General features: G+C 42.0%; 1 protein-coding gene across 2 annotated transcripts in view; it reads left to right on the top strand.

The window, feature by feature from the left end:
- Positions 1-23,020, top strand: part of LOC109404691 (moesin/ezrin/radixin homolog 1) — a 96,222-nt gene that overhangs the window by 39,065 nt on the left and 34,137 nt on the right. For both annotated transcript variants that reach the window (XM_062844798.1, XM_062844799.1), the window contains exon 2: positions 8,815-8,994. In XM_062844798.1, the coding sequence (XP_062700782.1) occupies positions 8,815-8,994 (180 nt within the window). The remainder of the gene's footprint in view (positions 1-8,814; positions 8,995-23,020) is intronic.

Genomic DNA, 23,020 nt, shown 5'->3' with positions numbered 1-23,020 from the left:
CTCCCAGGAATTCTCCGGAATTCCTCCCAGGAATTCTCCGGAATTCCTCCCAGGAATTCTCCGGAATTCCTCCCAGGAATTCTCCGGAATTCCTCCCAGGAATTCTCCGGAATTCCTCCCAGGAATTCTCCGGAATTCCTCCCAGGAATTCTCCGGAATTCCTCCCAGGAATTCTCCGGAATTCCTCCCAGGAATTCTCCGGAATTCCTCCCAGGAATTCTCCGGAATTCCTCCCAGGAATTCTCCGGAATTCCTCCCAGGAATTCTCCGGAATTCCTCCCAGGAATTCTCCGGAATTCCTCCCAGGAATTCTCCGGAATTCCTCCCAGGAATTCTTCGGAATTCCTCCCAGGAATTCTTCGGAATTCCTTTCAGGAATTCTTCGGAATTCCTCCCAGGAATTCTTCGGAATTCCTCCCAGGAATTCTTCGGAATTCCTCCCAGGAATTCTTCGGAATTCCTCCCAGGAATTCTTCGGAATTCCTCCCAGGAATTCTTCGGAATTCCTCCCAGGAATTCTTCGGAATTCCTCCCAGGAATTTTCCGGAATTCCTCCCAGGAATTCTCCGGAATTCCTCCCAGGAATTCTCCGGAATTCCTCCCAGGAATTCTCCGGAATTCCTCCCAGGAATTCTCCGAAATTCCTCCCAGGAATTCTCCGAAATTCCTCCCAGGAATTCTCCGGAATTCCTCCCAGGAATTCTCCGGAATTCCTCTCAGAAATTCCTTAGAATTCCCAGGAACTCTCCTTAATTCCTCCCAGAAATTCTTCGTAATTCCTCCCAGAAATTCTTCGGAATGTTTCCCTTCAATTCTCCGGAATTCCTCCCAGGAATTCTTCGGAATTCCTCCCAGGAATTCTTCGGAATTCCTTCCAGGAATTCTTAGGAATTCCTTCCAGGAATTCTTCGGAATTCCTTCCAGGAATTCTTCGGAATTCCTTCCAGGAATTCTTCGGAATTCCTCCCAGGAATTCTTCGGAATTCCTCCCAGGAATTCTTCGGAATTCCTCCCAGGAATTCTTCGGAATTCCTCCCAGGAATTCTTCGGAATTCCTCCCAGGAATTCTTCGGAATTCCTCCCAGGAATTCTTCGGAATTCCTCCCAGGAATTCTTCGGAATTCCTCCCAGGAATTCTTCGGAATTCCTCCCAGGAATTCTTCGGAATTCCTCCCAGGAATTCTTCGGAATTCCTCCCAGGAATTCATCGGAATTCCTCCCAGGAATTCATCGGAATTCCTCCCAGGAATTCATCGGAATTCCTCCCATGAATTCTTCGGAATTCCTCCCAGGAATTCTTCGGAATTCCTCCCAGGAATTCTTCGGAATTCCTCCCAGGAATTCTTCCGAATTCCTCCCAGGAATTCTTCGGAATTCCTCCCAGGAATTCTTCGGAATTCCTCCCAGGAATTCTTCGGAATTCCTCCCAGGAATTCTTCGGAATTCCTCCCAGGAATTCTTCGGAATTCCTCCCAGGAATTCTTCGGAATTCTTCGGAATTCCTCCCAGGAATTCTTCGGAATTCCTCCCAGGAATTCTTCGGAATTCCTCCCAGGAATTTTTCGGAATTCCTCCCAGGAATTTTTCGGAATTCCTCCCAGGAATTCTTCGGAATTCCTCCCAGGAATTCTTCGGAATTCCTCCCAGGAATTCTTCGGAATTCCTCCCTGGAATTCTCCGGAATTTCTCCCAGGAATTCTCCGGAATTCCTCCCAGGAATTCTCCGGAATTCCTCCCAGGAATTCTCCGGAATTCCTCCCAGGAATTCTTCGGAATTCCTCCCAGGAATTCTTCGAAATTCCTCCCAGGAATTCTTCGGAATTCTTCGGAATTCCTCCCAGGAATTCTCCGGAATTCCTCCCAGGAATTCTTCGGAATTCCTCCCAGGAATTCTTCGGAATTCCTCCCAGGAATTCTTCGGAATTCCTCCCAGGAATTCTTCGGAATTCCTCCCAGGAATTCTTCGGAATTCCTCCCAGGAATTCTTCGGAATTCCTCCCAGGAATTTTTCGGAATTCCTCCCAGGAATTCTTCGGAATTCCTCCCAGGAATTCTTCGGAATTCCTCCCAGGAATTCTTCGGAATTCCTCCCAGGAATTCTTCGGAATGCCTCCCAGGAATTCTTCGGAATTCCTCCCAGGAATTTTTCGGAATTCCTCCCAGGAATTCTTCGGAATTCCTCCCAGGAATTCTTCGGAATTCCTCCCAGGAATTTTTCGGAATTCCTCCCAGGAATTCTTCGGAATTCCTCCCAGGAATTCTTCGGAATTCCTCCCAGGAATTCTTCGGAATTCCTCCCTGGAATTCTCCGGAATTTCTCCCAGGAATTCTCCGGAATTCCTCCCAGGAATTCTCCGGAATTCCTCCCAGGAATTCTCCGGAATTCCTCCCAGGAATTCTCCGGAATTCCTCCCAGGAATTCTCCGGAATTCCTCCCAGGAATTCTCCGGAATTCCTCCCAGGAATTCTCCGGAATTCCTCCCAGGAATTCTTCGGAATTCCTCCCAGGAATTCTTCGAAATTCCTCCCAGGAATTCTTCGGAATTCTTCGGAATTCCTCCCAGGAATTCTCCGGAATTCCTCCCAGGAATTCTTCGGAATTCCTCCCAGGAATTCTTCGGAATTCCTCCCAGGAATTCTTCGGAATTCCTCCCAGGAATTCTTCGGAATTCCTCCCAGGAATTTTTCGGAATTCCTCCCAGGAATTCTTCGGAATTCCTCCCAGGAATTCTTCGGAATTCCTCCCAGGAATTCTTCGGAATTCCTCCCAGGAATTCTTCGGAATTCCTCCCAGGAATTCTTCGGAATGCCTCCCAGGAATTCTTCGGAATTCCTCCCAGGAATTTTTCGGAATTCCTCCCAGGAATTCTTCGGAATTCCTCCCAGGAATTCTTCGGAATTCCTCCCAGGAATTCTTCGGAATTCCTCCCAGGAATTCTTCGGAATTCCTCCCAGGAATTCTTCGGAATTCCTCCCAGGAATTCTTCGGAATTCCTCCCTGGAATTCTCCGGAATTCCTCCCAGGAATTCTCCGGAATTCCTCCCAGGAATTCTCCGGAATTCCTCCCAGGAATTCTCCGGAATTCCTCCCAGGAATTCTCCGGAATTCCTCCCAGGAATTCTTCGGAATTCCTCCCTGGAATTCTCCGGAATTCCTCCCAGGAATTCTCCGGAATTCCTCCCAGGAATTCTCCGGAATTCCTCCCAGGAATTCTCCGGAATTCCTCCCAGGAATTCTCCGGAATTCCTCCCAGGAATTCTCCGGAATTCCTCCCAGGAATTCTCCGGAATTCCTCCCAGGAATTCTCCGGAATTGCTCCCAGGAATTCTCCGGAATTCCTCCCAGGAATTCTCCGGAATTGCTCCCAGGAATTCTCCGGAATTCCTCCCAGGAATTCTCCGGAATTCCTCCCAGGAATTCTCCGGAATTCCTCCCAGGAATTCTCCGGAATTCCTCCCAGGAATTCTCCGGAATTCCTCCCAGGAATTCTCCGGAATTCCTCCCAGGAATTCTCCGGAATTCCTCCCAGGAATTCTCCGGAATTCCTCCCAGGAATTCTCCGGAATTCCTCCCAGGAATTCTCCGGAATTCCTCCCAGGAATTCTCCGGAATTCCTCCCAGGAATTCTCCGGAATTCCTCCCAGGAATTCTCCGGAATTCCTCCCAGGAATTCTCCGGAATTCCTCCCAGGAATTCTCCGGAATTCCTCCCAGGAATTCTCCGGAATTCCTCCCAGGAATTCTCCGGAATTCCTCCCAGGAATTCTCCGGAATTCCTCCCAGGAATTCTCCGGAATTCCTCCCAGGAATTCTCCGGAATTCCTCCCAGGAATTCTCCGGAATTCCTCCCAGGAATTCTCCGGAATTCCTCCCAGGAATTCTTCGGAATTCCTCCCAGGAATTCTTTGGAATTCTTCGGAATTCCTCCCAGGAATTCTTCGGAATTCCTCACAGGAATTCTTCGGAATTCCTCCCTGGAATTCTTCGGAATTCCTCCCAGGAATTCTCCGGAATTCCTCCCAGGAATTCTCCGGAATTACTCCCAGGAATTCTCCGGAATTACTCCCAGGAATTCTCCGGAATTACTCCCAGGAATTCTCCGGAATTCCTCCCAGGAATTCTCCGGAATTCCTCCCAGGAATTCTCCGGAATTCCTCCCAGGAATTCTCCGGAATTCCTCCCAGGAATTCTCCGGAATTCCTCCCAGGAATTCTCCGGAATTCCTCCCAGGAATTCTCCGGAATTCCTTCCAGGAATTCTCCGGAATTCCTCCCTGGAATTCTCCGGAATTCCTCCCAGGAATTCTCCGGAATTCCTCCCAGGAATTCTCCGGAATTCCTCCCAGGAATTCTCCGGAATTCCTCCCAGGAGTTCTCCGGAATTCCATCCAGGAATTCTCCGGAATTCCTCCCAGGAATTCTTCGGAATTCCTCCCAGGAATTCTTCGGAATTCCTCCCAGGAATTCGCCGGAATTCCTCCCAGGAATTCTCCGGAATTCCTCCCAGGAATTCTCCGGAATTCCTCCCAGGAATTCTCCGGAATTCCTCCTAGGAATTCTCCGGAATTCCTCCCAGGAATTCTCCGGAATTCCTCCCAGGAATTCTCCGGAATTCCTCCCAGGAATTCTCCGGAATTCCTCCCAGGAATTCTCCGGAATTCCTCCCAGGAATTCTCCGGAATTCCTCCTAGGAATTCTCCGGAATTCCTCCCAGGAATTCTCCGGAATTCCTCCCAGGAATTCTCCGGAATTCCTCCCAGGAATTCTCCGGAATTCCTCCCAGGAATTCTCCGGAATTCCTCCCAGGAATTCTCCGGAATTCCTCCCAGGAATTCTCCGGAATTCCTCCCAGGAATTCTCCGGAATTCCTCCCAGGAATTCTCCGGAATTCCTCCCAGGAATTCTCCGGAATTCCTCCCAGGAATTCTCCGGAATTCCTCCCAGGAATTCTCCGGAATTCCTCCCAGGAATTCTCCGGAATTCCTCCCAGGAATTCTCCGGAATTCCTCCCAGGAATTCTCCGGAATTCCTCCCAGGAATTCTCCGGAATTCCCCCCAGGAATTCTCCGGAATTCCTCCCAGGAATTCTCCGGAGTTCCTCCCAGGAATTTTCCGAAGTTCCTTGCAGGAATTTTCCGAAGCTCCTCCCAGCAATTTTCCGAAGCTCCTCCCAGCAATTTTCCGAAGCTCCTCCCAGCAATTTTCCGAAGCTCCTCCCAGCAATTTTCCGAAGCTCCTCCCAGCAATTTTCCGAAGCTCCTCCCAGCAATTTTCCGAAGCTCCTCCCAGCAATTTTCCGAAGCTCCTCCCAGCAATTTTCCGAAATTCCTCTCAGGAATTTTCTGAAATTCCTCCAAGGTATCCCTCTATAAATTAGTTACTGCTTACTTTGGGGAACAGGAGCTCAGGCTGGGATCCAGATATCCGATCTAGGGATTTCTCCCGAAGCTGCTCAAGGTTTTCCAGAAGAAATTCCTAAAAGAATCCCACCAATCCTGAAGGTTTTCTACAAGGAACTCTTGAAGGTTTTCTTGAGAAAAGTCAACCTAAGCAACATTTTTAGGTAAATAGGTGAGAAGAGATTCTTAGAACCACAACCATAAAAGCTGTAAGGCTTTATGGCGGTTCTTAAAACCGCTACAAAACTAATTGTTCATCAAAATGTTACTTGGTAAGGAACTAATAAAGCACTTCCACAAGGAATTCTTTGAGGATTTTCAGAAGGAACTTCTGGAGGATTCCCAGAAGTAACTACCGGAAGATTGCTGCAGGGAACACCAGGAGGGCTTCCAGAAGGAATGTCTGGGAGATTTATCAAACGAACTTCTGGAGGATTCTCAAAAGCAACTCGTGTAGGGCTCCCCGAAGCAACTCCTGGAAGATTTCTAGAATAAACTCCTAGAGGATGCCTAGAAAGATCTCCTGTAAGAAACGTAGTAAGAGAACCTGGGGAAATTTCAAAACCCAATAAAGATAGAGTCCAGTAAAATCTTTAGGGCAACGCATGGAGAAGTTTTTGGATGAGTCCAAAAGAAGAATTTCCTTGAAAACCCCAAAAGGAATTGAACTCCTTAAAGAATTCCAGTAAGAAATTCTGGAGGATTTCCCGTCATTTCTACCGGAATATTTGTGTAAGGACACCAGGAAGGCTTCTAAAAGGAACTTCTTGATAATTTATAGAAGGAGCTCCACAAAGATTCCAAAAAGCAATTCCTGAAAGACTCCTAGAAGCAACTCCTGGAGGATTCCTAGAATAAAATCCTAGAGGATTCCCAGACGAAACTTTTAAAGGAATCCCATTAATCTTAAGAATTCTCCTATAAGACTTAAATGGAACTTCTGCAGGATTTCCAGAAGGATCTAGTGAAGGATTCCCATAGGAAATCCTTGAGGATTTCCAGAAATTACTACCTGGAAATTCCTGTGAGGAACACCAGGAGAGAGGGCTTCCAGAAGGAACTTTTGTATGATTTATTTAAGGAGCTCCTGAAGGATTCCCAAGGTAAATCCTGAAGGATGCCTGGAATAACCTCCTGGAGGATGCCCACAAGGTACTCTTGGAGGAAACGAAATATAGAATCTAGCAAAACCATTTAGAAGTACTCAAAATCACATATTACATTCCATTATGTTAACATAATCAATTCTCTTCCGGTTTTCCTTATATATTTATGTGATCGCACAAGTACACGTGAAATACAAAAAATAAAAAAAAACATTTCCTTAAGAATTCGTTCAGTAGAGGTACTGAGGTACATGGTTCGCTACTGACCTGACCACCGATCGATATGATGTGCGTTAGGGCTAATAGGATTAGAGAATGCTAGGAAGTGTACCACGACGACGACGACCGTTCACGGACCAAAAGTGGAAAGCGAAACAAGCCTCCCAATTCATTTGGTGCTTCTTTTGGGGACATTGCTCGTCTATACTCGGAAATAAAAAGTCCTGTACAAATTCAGTGAATAATAATGAGAGTACAATTCGTTATCATTCTATCAAAACGATGAAATGTATTTATGGTTACCCTGATAAAAAATCCAATAAAATCACAACAAACTTCCATCGACTAATGATAAATTCAGTTGAACAACAATCCACATTGTGTACGTATTTTCCTGCTAAAAATGTTGTATAGGAACTACAACACATGCACAATCCAATCAATGACGCTAGAGATTTGAATTATAAAAACACCATAAAATAAATGGTAGTTCATTTGATGTTGTTCCAGAAAGTTTGATTTTTTTTATTTATTGTTAAGATACATAACAACCCCCGTTTTCTATTGTAAAAGTGGTATTCCCAATTAATTGTACGGTGGAAAACTATAAGGCCTGTTGTTGCTCTATCGTTTGAAACATTTTAATGAATGGTAACCACAATTTATTTTGACGTATTGTAACAATAAATAATATTGTATTTCTATGATCTTTTATTATCCTAGCAGTGTTTTTAATTTGCTCGAGAAAGAAAATAATCTGTACATTGATACCATAGGGTTCATTTTTCATTAATCATAACTCGTATGGTAATAAGCATTAGTTATATTGCTATTACATAGTTATATGTAAGGTAGTCACGATAAACAACAATATATAGTTAGGTTTTGTTTTATGCGACATTAAATTTAATTGAATAGAACATATGTTCTTGTGGAAGTTCTAAAACTTCGTAAGAACTTCACCTTCAATCTCTTGAGACCTCGCCAACTCCTACTTTCATCCTAGACGGAATAGTATTACTCAAGGTATCCGCGTCTATGACATAATACACACCCCTGCCTTCACCTTGCACCGTGTCGATGGAATCGAAGCATTTCATCAAATGGAATCAAACACTTATTTTGCGCTCTACAGCTAGTCCGCGACTCGACTGCCATCCACCACCCATCATGGGGTTTATGGTCAAGGAAAGTGTCGAAAGTGGTGAAGGTCGTTGATGTTCCGCGCACCGCGTGCACTACTCCCGCCACTACGACGCAACAATCCTACTGTGAACAACTCCATTTACGAATCGTACAGTCAGTCGCTGGCAATGCCTAGCAGTAGCTAGCTTAGCGAACGAATGATGGACGCGGTTCAGTAATTTTTCGGTAGTCTTCTGCACATCGCCTACCTAGCTACCTACCTACCCATCTATGTATTAATCGAGTCCGGAGTCCGCTGACTCCGCCGCGTTGTGGTCAGCTCGGAGTGGAGCTTTGATGAAATGAGGAAACATATGTGGTGGTACGCCGAGGTGCGTTCCCTCCAATGTATGTATCGCTTTCTTTACCAAACGATGATGGATCGATTAAATCGTCTGGTCGGAGGCACTGCGACGGCTGTGGCGAGCATAAATTATCGAAGGTCGTTTGTACTTCACCAAACCGAATGGGAAATCAGTAATTCATCAGCCGAGTAACAGTACACATTCTCGGTTATAAAAGGAAAATAAGAACTAATGGTAAATCAAAAGTAAAAAATAAATAATAACATAGAACGAGCTCACCACTTCAGTCTATTGTTAATTTCCGCCTATTGGATGACAATAAAATTGAAACGAAAAAAAGACTGGATTTTGGATGATATTTTTGAACTCTCCGACGTTTCGATGCACTTTTGACCTTCTTCTTGAGGAATGAACTTTTAATATTATTATCATTTAATCGTTTTTATCAAACAAGTCATCAACACTTGAAACTGAGGCAGTAGTTTCAGTAGGTCGGCTCTAGAGGCACGTTCTCCTAGGCAGTAGTTTACATCCTTTCTTATATTTAGTGTCAGTTTTCTAAACCCCCATTTTTTTTTGTTTCCGTTTTCCCCCTCTACAGATGAACGTGCGCGTCACGACGATGGACGCCGAGCTGGAGTTTGCGATACAGCAGAGCACCACCGGCAAGCAGCTGTTCGATCAGGTCGTCAAAACCATCGGCCTGCGGGAGGTGTGGTTCTTCGGCCTTCAGTACACAGACTCCAAGGGTGACCTGACGTGGATCAAACTGTACAAAAAGGTGCGTTCTTTGCCATTTCTTTACTGCTCAATCAATCGATACTTTCGATTGAAAATTCCTCTTGACATATGCCTAATATTAGGCTAGACACAGTAGTGTTTTACTTTTTAGGTTTAATCACCGCATGACTTTATCATAATTGAATTTTATTGGCTTTTCTCGGTGAACTTAATACTACTCGAAAGCGCGATGAAAGCAATGAAAGCGCGAAAATCAAATAAGTAACGTTCGCTCGATATGAATCTCTGAACAAGTGTCACAGATCGATAGAACCGAAAGCAAAGCCGAACAACATTTAACAGATCACAACCACGATCTTTTTGCCTGTCTAGGGCTAGTAGTCATCATCAAACTACTAGTACCTAGCCGTTCAACACGAGAACGTTAGGCAAAGGGGTCGTCGTTGTGATTGTGTTGTTCAATTATGGCCCTCTGTTAATTTTCAACTTCTATTCAATTTCTCTCGTCGCACACTTGCGATTCTATCCACCGTTTCTTTCATTACTTTCGTTACTCCCTCCTTCTTTGAGTAGTATTAAGTTCACCGAGAAAAGCCAATAAAATTCAATTATGACAGTAGTGTTTTGTAGATCGCGTGGGTAGACTTAGATCCTCTCTATTAGATCATATGTAAGCTAGTCACAGACACCTAGCCAGGGGAAACCAGTTTTGCTTAATTTATTCCAATCTTTCCTCGTCGTCTTGCTTTGGTTCACCAGTCACCGTGAAAATCGAGGATCGAAGCGGAGAAATTCCGTATTTTACGATTACGACTACGACGACGGAGATGGTCGGTGTCGGTGCGTCGTCGCTTCCGTTGCGCGGCAAGCTAGCGGTCAGCGACCAGTTTTATTCATTTGGGGAGATCGGGGTACACTGTATTCCTGACAATTACTTAGGTAGTCTTATTAGAAACTACTTCATTAGACTACTTCATCTACCACATTAGTAGATCAAATAAAGATGTTTTATCTAGGATATTGTATCTCAAAAGTATTGCGCTTAAAAGTTTAAAAAGATCCTTAGGAGGGCCATAAACATGACATTTAGGCTGAATGATGGTTTCAAAAACCTCTTTGAAGCTGTTCGCCCTAAATAGCTTCAATAGATACCACAAGAAAGGGCCCATATAGCCGAGGCGGTAAACGCACGGGTATTCAGCATGACCATGCTGAGGGTGACGGGTTCGATTCCCGCTCGGTCCAGGATCTTTTCGTAAAGGAAATTTCCTCGACTTCCTTGGGCATAGAGTATCTTCGTGCCTGCCACACGATATACGCATGCAAAATGGTCATTGGCAGAGGAAGCTCTCAGTTAATAACTGTGGAAGTGCTCATAGAACACTAAGCTGAGAAGCAGGCTTTGTCCCAGTGAGGACGTTACGCCAAGAAGAGGAAGAGAGGAGATACCACAAGAAAAAAAATGCGGACCCTTTAGTAGAGTCGTGGAACATAAATGATAGATATCATTTTGGTTTAAAGATGGTTTTAAGAACCTCCTTGGAACTGTGGGTCTTATATGACTCTAATGAATGGGTCCAAGCTAAATTTTGCTGTCCAATTAGTTTTGAAAGGGTTTTGAGAAGAGCCATAAAAGCTGAAAGATATTATTTAAGTTTTATGATGGTCTTAAGACCCTCTTGAAATCTGTTTCTCTTGAGAGGACGACACAGAGCAAAAAAAAATACAGTCGAATTAGTTGACCATGACAACTGAATGATATTTTTTTGTTTTATGATGGTTTTAATAACCACTTTGAATCTGCTTGTTTTTAATAGCTGCAATGGATGGCTCTGAGCAAAACATTGCGGACCAATTACTTTTAAAGTGACACTGAGAAGAGCCGCGAAACTTGTATGATATTATTTAGGTTTTATTATGGTTTTAAGAAAATGTTACTCTAAATAGCGCATTTCACACCCGGTCCCCTAGTTTTTTTTTCGCGCTCCTATTCAACGTACGCCGCTTGCGCTCTCGTCTAGTAAGCAATAAGCATAGGAGGAGATACCTGATAGCATACCAAATTTGCCAATGAAGTTGTTACGCGTATATCGCTCACTTGATGTTGGTGGATATCGGTTTGATTGCGCCCAGCTTTGTTTTTTTTTGTTGTTGTTCACATGTGTTTGCTGCGTAAAATTTTCTCCCAAAGTGGTGGGATGCAATTTTGGATCTTCATTGCACCTTCCGAATACGGAACTGTTAGTTGTGGCACTGAGTACACTGTCTGTGAGCTCATCGTTGGAAAAGATAGATTTACTGTCAGGATTTCAAGTGCATTCAATGTACTTGCGAAGGTGAAGGTTGGAATATCACCTGCTGTTGCGAAACATCTGCCGAAGATGATGTAACTTAAAAACTACTCGAGTATGATGATGGGCATTCTATCAAGTAAAAACAACTCGATCTATTGTGAATCTTTTAAAAAACTTGTTAGAAATTGGCACTACTACAATTTCGCACTGCATGGACGGCATTGCCAGAAAAAGTTCAGACAACACAAATATACCTAATCCAAATATATTTGAATTCAACGCAAACGCATTTCCAGTTTATTTTAGCAAACTAAAAACTGTTAAAACAGAGGGGTTTCAAAAAGTTTCAAGACGTTCCTGAGCGTTTCGGAGGGGTCTTCGGAGGTTTAAGGTGAGGTTTCTAAAGTTTCAGCGAGTCCCCAAGCGGGTTTCAAAGGGTTTGAAAAAGGACATCAAGACCCTGTACGATGTTTCAAGTGGTTCCAAAGAGAGATTTCAAGACGTATCAGAAGGTTTGGGAATGCCTTCGAAACTCCCTGAAAACCCTAAAACTCCTTAGAACACCACTGGAACGCCCCTGAAACCCCGTGAAACACAATGGAACGGTCCAAAAATCCCCTAGAATACCCCTGAAACCTCCTGGAGCACATCTGGAACGCCATTGAAACCTCCTGAACCCTCATGGGTCTCTCTGGAACACCCATGGAATGCCATTGAAACCCCCTTGAACGCCCTTGAAATCCTCTGAATTGCCCTGGAACCCATTGAAACTCTAGAACACCCTTAAAACTCCCTGAAGCACTCTTAGAATGCCCCTGAATCCCCTAGAACGCCTCTGAAATCTTAGAACACGCGCTCGAAGGCTCCTAACTCTTTGAAACATTATTGAACGCCACTGAAACCCCCAGAAAACCCTGAAAACACCCTTAAACCACGTTAAACCCATCTGAATTCTGAAACCTCCTGAAACGCTCTTAGCAGCTTCTGCAACCTCTTGGGTTCCCTAGAACGCTTCGGAATCCCTCTGAAACCACGTGGAACACCTGAAATCCCCTGAAACCACCTAGAACGTCATTGACAGCCCCTAAAACCTCCTGGGTGCCTCTGGAACACTTTTGAATTCCGCTGGAACGCCCTGGAATGCCCTAGATATTCCTTAAAACTCTGAAACGCTCCTGAAACTCCCTGAAGTACACCTGCAATGCCCTGGAAATCCCTGAAACCAACCGAAACCCCTATGAGGCTCCACAAAACATCCAGGAACGTTCTTGGCAGTCCTGAAATCTCCTGGGTCCCTCTGGAACGTCTTTGAAAACCCCTGGAAACTCTGAAATGCTTCAGACACTCTAGAAAACGCCCTAGAACGTCCCTTAAATCCCCTGAGTCACCATGAAATGCTCCTGAAACATCAAGAACGCCCTGAAAACATCTTAAAATCACAAACTCTCTGAAATGTTCTGAAACGTTCTTGGCAGCTTCTGGGTCTCCTGGAACGCTCCGAAAACCCCCTGAAACCATGCGGAATCCACATGAAACCTCCTGGAACGTCCTTGGCAGCCCCTGAAATCTCCTAGGTTCCTCTGGAACACTCCTGGAACGCCATTGAAACTCTCTGGAATGCCCTGGAATCCCCTTGAAACTCTGAAACGCTCCTGAAACTCTGAAGCACCCCAGGCGATGCTTGGAAACCCCTGAAACCAACTGGAACCCCTCCGAAACCTCCAGGACTATTCTTGGCAGCCCCTGAAAACTCCTAGGTCCCTCTGGAGCACTTTTCGAACCCCCTTTGAAACCCCCTGGAAACCCCATGGAACTCTGAAACTCTAGAACATGCCCTTGAACGCCCATGAAACACTATGGAAAGTCTCTAAAATCCCCTGAATCTCCCCGAAAAAGCCATGGAAACACCCTAAAACTACGAGGAACCTCTCTGAAATCCCCTGAAACCTCGTGAAACGTTCCTGTCAGCTCCTGTAACCTTCTGGATTCTCTGAAACGCCCGGAAACCTTTTGGAACCTCGTACAACTCCTCTGGAACCCCTTGGAACATCCGGAAACGTCCTTGGCAGCCCCTGAAATCTCCTGGGTTCCTCTGGAACATCCCTGGAACGCCATTAAAAAACCCTGGAATGGCTTGGGGACCCATTGAAACTCTGAAACACTCCTGAAACCCCTTAAGCACCTCTGCAACATACTGGAAAGTCCTGAACTCAACTGGAACCCCTCTGAAACCACCAGGAACGTTCTTGTCAGCCCCTGAAACCTTCTAGGTCCCTCTGTAAGCCCCTGGAAATCCCTTGAAACTCTGAAAGACTCCTGAAACTCTAGAACGTGCCGTTGAACGCCATTAAATTCCCCTGGAACACCATGGGACGTCCCTGACACCTCCTGCATCACCCAAGAAAGCCCTGAAAACACCCTGAAGCCACGAGGAACCCCTTTAAATTCCACTGTAACCTCCTGAAACGTTGGCAGCTCCTGCAACCTTCTGGGTTCCTGGGACGCCCCGGAAACCCGTTGAAACCACGTGAAACCCCTCTGAAGAATCCTCAATCCACCTGGTTCATCCGGAACACTCTTGCAACGCTCTTGAAACCCCTGGAAGCCTATTCAAACTCTGGAACTCCCTGATGCACCCATGCAACGCCATGGAGACCGCTCAAACCAACAGGAACCCATTTGAAACCCTGTGGAATGTCCATAATAAATCCTGAAATCCCTTGAGACATCTTACAACATCCCTAGATGAATAATTATTCAATTGAATAGCAATGAAAACAGATGGTTATTAGGGTGGGTCAACGTTGTATGGGAAAATTTAAAACTGATCAGATTCATTCAGATCAAAGTTTTAAAGATGCCCTTTGAGGTCCCAAATAACTGTGCAAAATTTGGGCATGATTGGCTTAGCCTACATCGCGATTGAAGTTTGTATGGAATTTTACATGGGAAATCATACTTTTTCGTATTTTTCTTGAAAGTTGCTCAAAATTGGCCTATACCATATAACCGCTAATGTTAAAGTATAGCCCAGGATGTGTCAAAAAACTTTCTCGAAGACCGCAAAGCGATCCGATTCATGTGCAAAAATATACACTCTTCAAAAGTCAGACCAAAAATTGAGATTTTATTATTGATGTTATTCCTTTACATGTTAAAAGATAAGCACACACAGGCGATCAGTAGGATAACTTTTGTTACAAGACTCGGATCGCTTTGCGGTCTTCGGCATAGTTTTTTAGGATATCTGAGGCTATACTTTTACATTAACGATTAAATACTTTCAGAATAACTTTATTCTTTTATAAGGAAAATGCAAAAAAGTGAGTTTCCCCATATAAAATCTCATACAAATTTCAATCGCGATGCGCAAAGTGTAGGTATGACTGATCGCGCTCAAATTTTGTACAGTCACTCAGGACCCGAAATGGAGTAAAAAAAACCTTGATCTGAAAAAACGACCTCTATGACCCACGTAATGTTAATACGAAGTAAATACTGAGCGTGTACGTGGCAAGATTCGAAAGATTCATTGGCGAGGATTTATTGTTCAGCGCGAAAGATAAACAGAGAGGCTGATACCATTCATGGATGATACTGTGAATCATTTTTCGATACTCTCTTTCATTATGAAAGTTTTAGGTCATCGTTTTTTGTCATTTAGTGACACAAGTTCCAGGTTCTTCTATCATATGGAGACCATGTTTTAACGGATAGCAGATATTCATTATCCACGGTGGATGATACTGTAAATCTTATTTTATTTTTTTTCATAGGAACTTTTTTATGACTTTAAGCCCCACTAAAGTCTTCGGAATCGAGAAGATTTGCTTTTTTCGTTCCCCTCTTCCACACTCGGTTTTTATAACCTTTGTTGGGAATTCGTTCGCTCGCTCGCGAGTATTATCTAGCCTGATCTCACCAATATATAACAATTTCGATTCCATAATTTTTAACATATTGATCACCAAGTACATGTAACCCTATCGCTTTACCATACCGGTAATTGTTTATATATGGTAAACATTTTCCGTATTGGTCATATTGGTTACAAAAGCCTTATCACATTGAAGTCTTGTTTGAAAATATAAATGTCGTAATATATATCATACTGTTACCAGCTGGTACCATTTAAGGATGATACTGTGAATCATTTTTTATCCTCTTTTTCATTATGAAAGTTTCGGGTCATCGTTTTTCGTTCCACGATGACCCGAAACTTTCATAATGAAAAAGAGGATAAAAAATGATTCACAGTATCATCCTTAAATGGTACCAGCTGGTAACAGTATGATATATATTACGACATTTATATTTTCAAACAAGACTTCAATGTGACAAGGCTTTTGTAACCAATATGACCAATACGGAAAATGTTTACCATATATAAACAATTACCGGTATGGTAAAGCGATAGGGTTACATGTACTTGGTGATCAATATGTTAAAAATTATGGAATCGAAATTGTTATATATTGGTGAGATCAGGCTAGATCGTCATCGTTCACAAGTTCCAGATTTTTTTACCAAATGAGAGGCCGTATTTTAACGGTAAGCAGATATTCATCACCATCGGCGGATGATACTGTAAATCTTATTTCTTAGGTTTTTGTTTTCATTTACTACAACTTTTTTATGATCTTAAGCCAAATGTGGGGTAATTGCATCAGTCATTGATCCCACTGAAGTCATCGTTTAACCGAGTTTAAGGTGAATCGGGACGCTGTGTTATTTTTCCTATCTTCCCTCTCTTTCTAACAATTTGCCTCGCGATTTTGAAGATGGTAATCTCGATTTCTATCGCACAGATGAGGCTGAAAAACAATCAGCATATGCACTGCAAGTGAGCATACACAATGATAGATTTTTGTTCCATTATATGAAGTAGAATCTGAGATTACCATCTTAGAAGAAACAGAGAAATGGCGGATATTTCCTCGACCGTCCCGTCCGCCCTTAATGAATGTTTCTACTCTTATACAGCTTATCATTTACCTTTAAAGCAACCCGTGAGTAATATGTATCACGTTCTTCTTTCAAATGACCTAAATTAAAACATCCTCATTGTAAACATCCAATTTAGCACAAGCACTTATCACAAACCCCACCTTAGAGGGGAGGATGACGCAACGCTAGAGCGTGTACCTATGTTCAACAAAAGTGCCAAAATTACCCAGCAAATAGAGGCTAATCAACGCAACGCCAGACCCCATCCCGCCTTTTTTCAAATGGGTGCATTACCTCGCACCTCACACCACCGTCAATGATAAGCCACGAATGCAATCGGACCGGCCTATTCGGTCGTCTCATTGAAATAAAAGTGACTAATTGGCGCAAATAGGCCCCTCTTCAGCGATGGTGGCGACGGCGGCAATGGCTGTTGTTGTTGAGAAATGATCTTGTTGAGTGTTGTACATAGACGAATCACACACTTCTCGGGGTAAAGTGGTTTCTGGGGCTTGTTCGTAATTGACGACGAATGTGCTACTACCTATTCATTAGGAAAATATGCACCTGCAGCGCAGCATTCGTCACCACCGTTTCTGTTACAGTGTCGAGAGAGTAGCCTCCAGCTGAAGAGGGGGATTTCGAGCTCTTGATTGAGGTATTTGTTGTGGAATAAAGGCGCCAATTTGTGCCAAATTGATGAATAACTCGTTGCTGGAGAGGTAGAACGTTTTTGACTGAGAATGTTTATACCGGTATTGCTGAAAATGGTGAGCTCGTTCCATTTAAAATTAAATGCAAAAAGAGATAAACACGATTTTTCGAGTAAAAAGCATATAGAACAGTAAAAATAACGAATAATTTTAAACATAAAAACCTATAAGATTGACAAACAAGAAATTGAAATGAAGAAGTAAGCAACAAATTGTATCAGATAAAGAATACTACTTAGCAACAGCTTACATTTTATGTAAATAAAATCAAATAAGAAAAACTATCGACTCCAAGACGCTTTACCACCTTTAACCATTACCCAAATGATCCAATACAGCCCCTTTCATTGACACACATGTGTAAGACCCCCGGTCGTTTCGCTCCAATTCACCGCTGCCCCCGTGCAATTCAACCCACTAAGCCTAAGACTGACATCGACACCGGTTCATAGTTTGCCGCTAGAGCAAGTATCGTATTACCCCATACGACCGCACCGGCGGCGGCTCCTTTCACTATCGTCCGCCAGTAGGTAGGCAGGCACTGTTGTAGCTCAGTAGTTATCACCATAGCGGTTGTCGTTGTCTTCGCATGAAACTATGCTAGGAATGTGGCTCTCGTCGTGAGACAGTTGATAACAACCATTTACGTGGCCTACGCTAATCGGCATCCAATCACACCGAACGCAGTAGAATATTCATCGCCCTTCTTTTCCGAGGAAGACCTTCATTTAGGTATAACTCTTACCGCAATCGTCGTTGTAAACACTTGAAAACGCGCTCGTGGCATTGTAGTAACTATTACCCCAGCCCCTTATCAGTCTGCGTAGCGTTGCTGTTGAGAGGAAACGATGAATCATAACCTTTGTTGTTGATGTATGTTTAATGTTGTTGCTGTTTTCGTTTATGTTTTCGTTTGTGGAGGGCAGCCCGAAAATGTCGTCTGCAAGCACATGAAAAAGATTAAGAAAATTATCACACGGAACATCGAGCAGCGGATATCGCTGGGGAATGGCGCGGGGTCCACGCAGCAGAATGGAACCGCCGCCACGGAAGGGGACGAAGATTCCGACGGGGAGGATTTGGTAAGAGCGAAGGAGTGGCGAGTTTATTTTCGTAGGATTCTTTAGTGTGGGAATCGCTAGAGATGTAGTTTGTGATTTTCTTTGGTGTTTGATAAATTACCGTGGAAAACGATTGCTTTACCATACGATACCATAAGGTGTTCATTGGGAAAACAGCAGTTGTTATTGTTAGATTATTTGGGGAATCATACTGGTATGGTCAATATACGCGTGTATCTTAAAATTACCATTTTGGATGATTTGAAGAATCATACAAGTTAAACCTGCAAATTATCTTATCATTCGATATAATTAAATCAATTATACGATGTAATAGTGAGAAAATATTGTTTACTATTAAGATTCCTCAGTGTGGGAATCGCTAGAGATGTAGTTTGGTATTTTGCTGGGTGTTTTACTAGATATCGTGGAAAACGATTGTTTTACCATTCGTTACCATAAGGTTATTATTAGGAAAACAAAAAATATTGTTGGATGATTTGGGGAATCATACCAGTGAGGTCAGAATTAGTGTATCTTTAAATTATCAAAATATCATTTTTGGATGCTTTGGGGAAGAATACCGGTGGTAAGGTCAGAAAAAGCCTGTATCTTAAATTAACCATTTTTGGATGATTTGTGGAATCATACAAGTTAAATCTAAAAATTATTTCATCATACGATATCATTATAGAAATAATACGATATATTAGAAGAATAGCAGGAACAGTAACAAAATGAAGAAAGGACTCAACCTTGATCATAATTTATCTTAACTGCTATTGATTTGACTGCTGGTATTTAGTTTTGAATTAGGCACCATGTTTTTTCGCACTACTTATTAGATCTTTTGAACGAACTGCAAACCCCTAATGACACATAATTCACATCCTTCTACAAAGACTCCTGTTTTACATTGGACAACAAACGTTGTGCAAAACAAACCTCCTACTTGCTGCCGCCCAGCCGCAACCACACGCGTTTCCAGAATCGGCAGCTGAATATACACAACCGCCGCGATCGTGAAATCAATCGACGGCCAGGCAAAGGCGGTTTCTAAATACACATCATATGACAGCACTGACTGGCGCAGTAATGGCGTCATCATCGTCGTCGTCGGCGGCAGTCGGCAAACACACAACTTCCGGCTAAAGATCTGACAATGGTTCAATGATTTGTAGTCTCCCGAAATAAAACAAATGCGTAATCGAAATGCATTTCGCTGTATTATACCATTACGATACAGTACGCAGTGGTTACAATTAAAGAAATGGTTGTATTACTTTTGTACCATATGATGGATTGTTATTGTAAATTTCTGAATTGCTAAATAAATGTTTTCTAGCAAACATTCAAAACAAGACCTTCAAAAACCTTACAGTGTATTGTTATTCAATGGTTTCTTTCAAATCGTATCTTTTCGGTATTCTACTAATGAAAATAACGTAATTATTTGAACTTGCTGAAGATATTTTTACTCGGGAACTGGCCCACGTAAACACCGCATCATTCCATTACCATACATGCTATCATCCGACGCCGCCATTGCGCCAATATGGACATGACTGACATCTCAATCGGTTGTACGTTCCTTCGGTCGAATCAAGGCTTCTGCATCGCCACAATTTACAATTTATGTCTTGAATAAGTTCTTGGGCCGTTCTCGTTCTTCATTCGTTGTGTTGGGTGACGGGATGATGTCACTTTGCTGCGCGCCCGTACGTGATGCAAAAGGACACATCACATCACAACGCAGCAGAGCGATAGTCACATGGTGTCCGTCACCACCGCTGAAGTCATTCATGCGTACCTACCACTGCCACACAGGCCACCCCGGAATGTTATGGATTTATCGCGTCTGACAAAATAACACGTGTGCGCTATTGTTGGATTTATTTCGCAATGCTGAAGGACGTCTACTGCTAAAACACATGGGTATCGGGACTGCGTTAATTGTGTGATAAATGGAATTCTGTTCAATGGTGATTATCTGTTTTGTTCGAAAATCGATCGTTTGGCGATCAAATGATCACTCGTCGATATGAAAATGTTACGAAACCATTTGTGGTATCGTTATTGTAACTTGAACTTGAGATTTTAATTAGGATATCCTTTGAAATTGAAAAGCTAGTTATTCACTAATGGATAAACTCAGAATATGTCTTTATATAGTAATATTGAACATGATGGAACATAATAACCATTCCGATGGATAATAAAACTATTATAAATCAAATGGTTATGTTACAAGTAGCAATGTAGACAAAATCAAAGAAAATTTAATTCAATATCGAAGTCCAATACAAATCAGAATCGAGGCTATTTTATATCCAATCAAAATTCACTCCAAATTCATTTTCAATCCTATCCAAATCCAATCAAAATTCAATTCAAATTGATCCATAATCCATTCCAAATCCAATCCAGTCCAAAGCTAATCCACATCCTAACTAAATCCAATTCAAATGAAATCCAAATCCAAGCGGAAGCCAATCCAAATCCAATCAAAAGCCAATCCGAATCCAATTGAAAGCCAATCCACATCCAATCCAAATTCAATCCAAATCTAATGAAAAGGCAATTTAAATCCAATCCAAATCCAACAAGATTCAATCAAAAGCCGATTTGCATTGCAAATTCAATCAAAAGCCAATCCAAATCCAACCCCAATGCAGTCCAAATCCAATGAAAAGCCAATCTTAATTCCAATCCAAATACAATCCAAATTTAATCCAAAGCCAATCCAAATCCAAGCCAAAGTCAATCCAAATCCAATGAAAAGCCTATTTAAATCCATTCCAAATCGAATCCAGATTCAATCAAAAGCCAATCTAAATCTATCCAAAAGTCCAATCCAAATTCAATCAAAAGCCAATCCAAATCCAATCTCAGTCAAATCCAATCTAAATCCAATTCAAATCCAATCCAAATCCAAACCAAATCCATACCAAGTCCAAATCCTACCTAAATACAATCCAAATCCATATCCAATCCAAATCCAATCCAAACCCAATCCAAATCCTGATCTAATCCAAAGTCAATCTAAATCCATATAAAATCCAAATTCAATCCAATCCAAATCCTATACAATTCAAGTCAAACCCAATCCACATCCAATTGAAATCCATTCAAAATACAGCCCAAATCCAATCTAGATCCAATCCAAATCCAATCCAAATCAAATCAAAAGCCAATTCAAATTGAATTGAAAGTTAATCCACATCTAATTCAAACTCAATCCAATCCAAATCCAATCGTAATCCCATCCAAATCCCATCCAAATCCAATCCAAATCCAATCCAAATCCAATCCAAATCCAATCCAAATCCAATCCAAATCCAATCCAAATCCAATCCAAATCCAATCCAAATCCAATCCAAACCAAATCCAATCCAAATCCAATTCCAATCAAAATCCAATCCAAATTCAATCCAAATCCAATCCAAATCCAATCCAAATCCAATCCAAATCCAATCCAAATCCAATCCAAATCCAATCCAAATCTAATCCAAATCCAATTCAAATCCAATCCAAATCCAATCCAAATCCAATCCAAATCCAATCCAAATCCAATCCAAATCCAATCCAAATCCAATCCAAATCCAATCCAAATCCAATCCAAATCCAATCCAAATCCAATCCAAATCCAATCCAAATCCAATCCAAATCAAATCTAAATCAAATCCAAATCAAATCTAAATCCAATCCAAATCCAAACCAAATCCAATCCAAATCCAATTCCAATCAAAATCCAATCCAAATTCAATCCAAATCCAATCCAAATCCAATCCAAATCCAATCCAAATCCAATCCAAATCCAATCCAAATCCAATCCAAATCCAATCCAAATCCAATCCAAATCCAATCCAAATCCAATCCAAATCTAATCCAAATCCAATCCAAATCCAATCCAAATCCAATCCAAATCCAATCCAAATCCAATCCAAATCCAATCCAAATCCAATCCAAATCCAATCCAAATCCAATCCAAATCCAATCCAAATCCAATCCAAATCCAATCCAAATCCAATCCAAATCCAATCCAAATCCAATCCAAATCCAATCCAAATCCAATCCAAATCAAATCCAAATCCAATCCAAATCCAATCCAAATCCAATCCAAATCCAATCCAAATCCAATCCAAATCCAATCCAAATCCAATCCAAATCAAATCTAAATCAAATCCAAATCAAATCTAAATCCAATCCAAATCCAATCCAAATCCAATCCAAATCCAATCCAAACCAAATCCAATCCAAACCAAATCCAATCCAAATCCAATCCAATCCAAATCCAATCCAAATCCATTCCAAATCCAATCCAAATCCTATCCAAATTCAAACCAAATCCAATCCAAATCTATCCCACATCCATTCCGATTCCAATTCAAATCCAAACCAAACCCTTATCCATTCCAAATCCAACCCAAATCAAATCTAAATACAATACAAATCCAATCCAAGTCCAAATCCAAACTAAATACAATCAAAATTCATATCAAATTCAAATCCAATCCAAATCCAATCCAAATCCAATCCAAATCCAATCAAAATCCAATTAAAATCCAATCCAAATCCAATCCAAACCAAATCCAATCCAAATCCAATCCAAATCCAATCCAAATCCAATCCAAATCTAATCCAAATCCAATCCAAATCCAATCTAATCCAAATCCAATCCAAATCCAATCCAAATCCACTCCAAATTCAATCCAAATCCAATTCAAATTCAATCCAAATCCAATCCAAATCCAATCCAAATAAATTCCAAATTCAAACCAAATCCAATCCAAATCCAATCCAAATAAATTCCAAATTCAAACCAAATCCAATCCAAATCCATTCCAAATCCAATCCACATCCATTCCGATTCCAATTCAAATCCAAACCAAATCCTTATCCAATCCAAATCCAACTCAAATCCAATCTAAATCCAATTCAAATCCAATCCAAGTCCAAATCCAAACTAAATACAATCAAAATTCATATCATATTCAAATCCAATCCAAACCGAATCCCAATCCAAATCTTATCCAATGCTAATCTAAATC

This window comes from Aedes albopictus, chromosome 1, assembly GCF_035046485.1.
Source record: "Aedes albopictus strain Foshan chromosome 1, AalbF5, whole genome shotgun sequence".
NCBI classification, from domain to species: Eukaryota; Metazoa; Arthropoda; class Insecta; order Diptera; family Culicidae; genus Aedes; species Aedes albopictus.
This window is presented reverse-complemented; position numbering and strand designations above follow the sequence as displayed.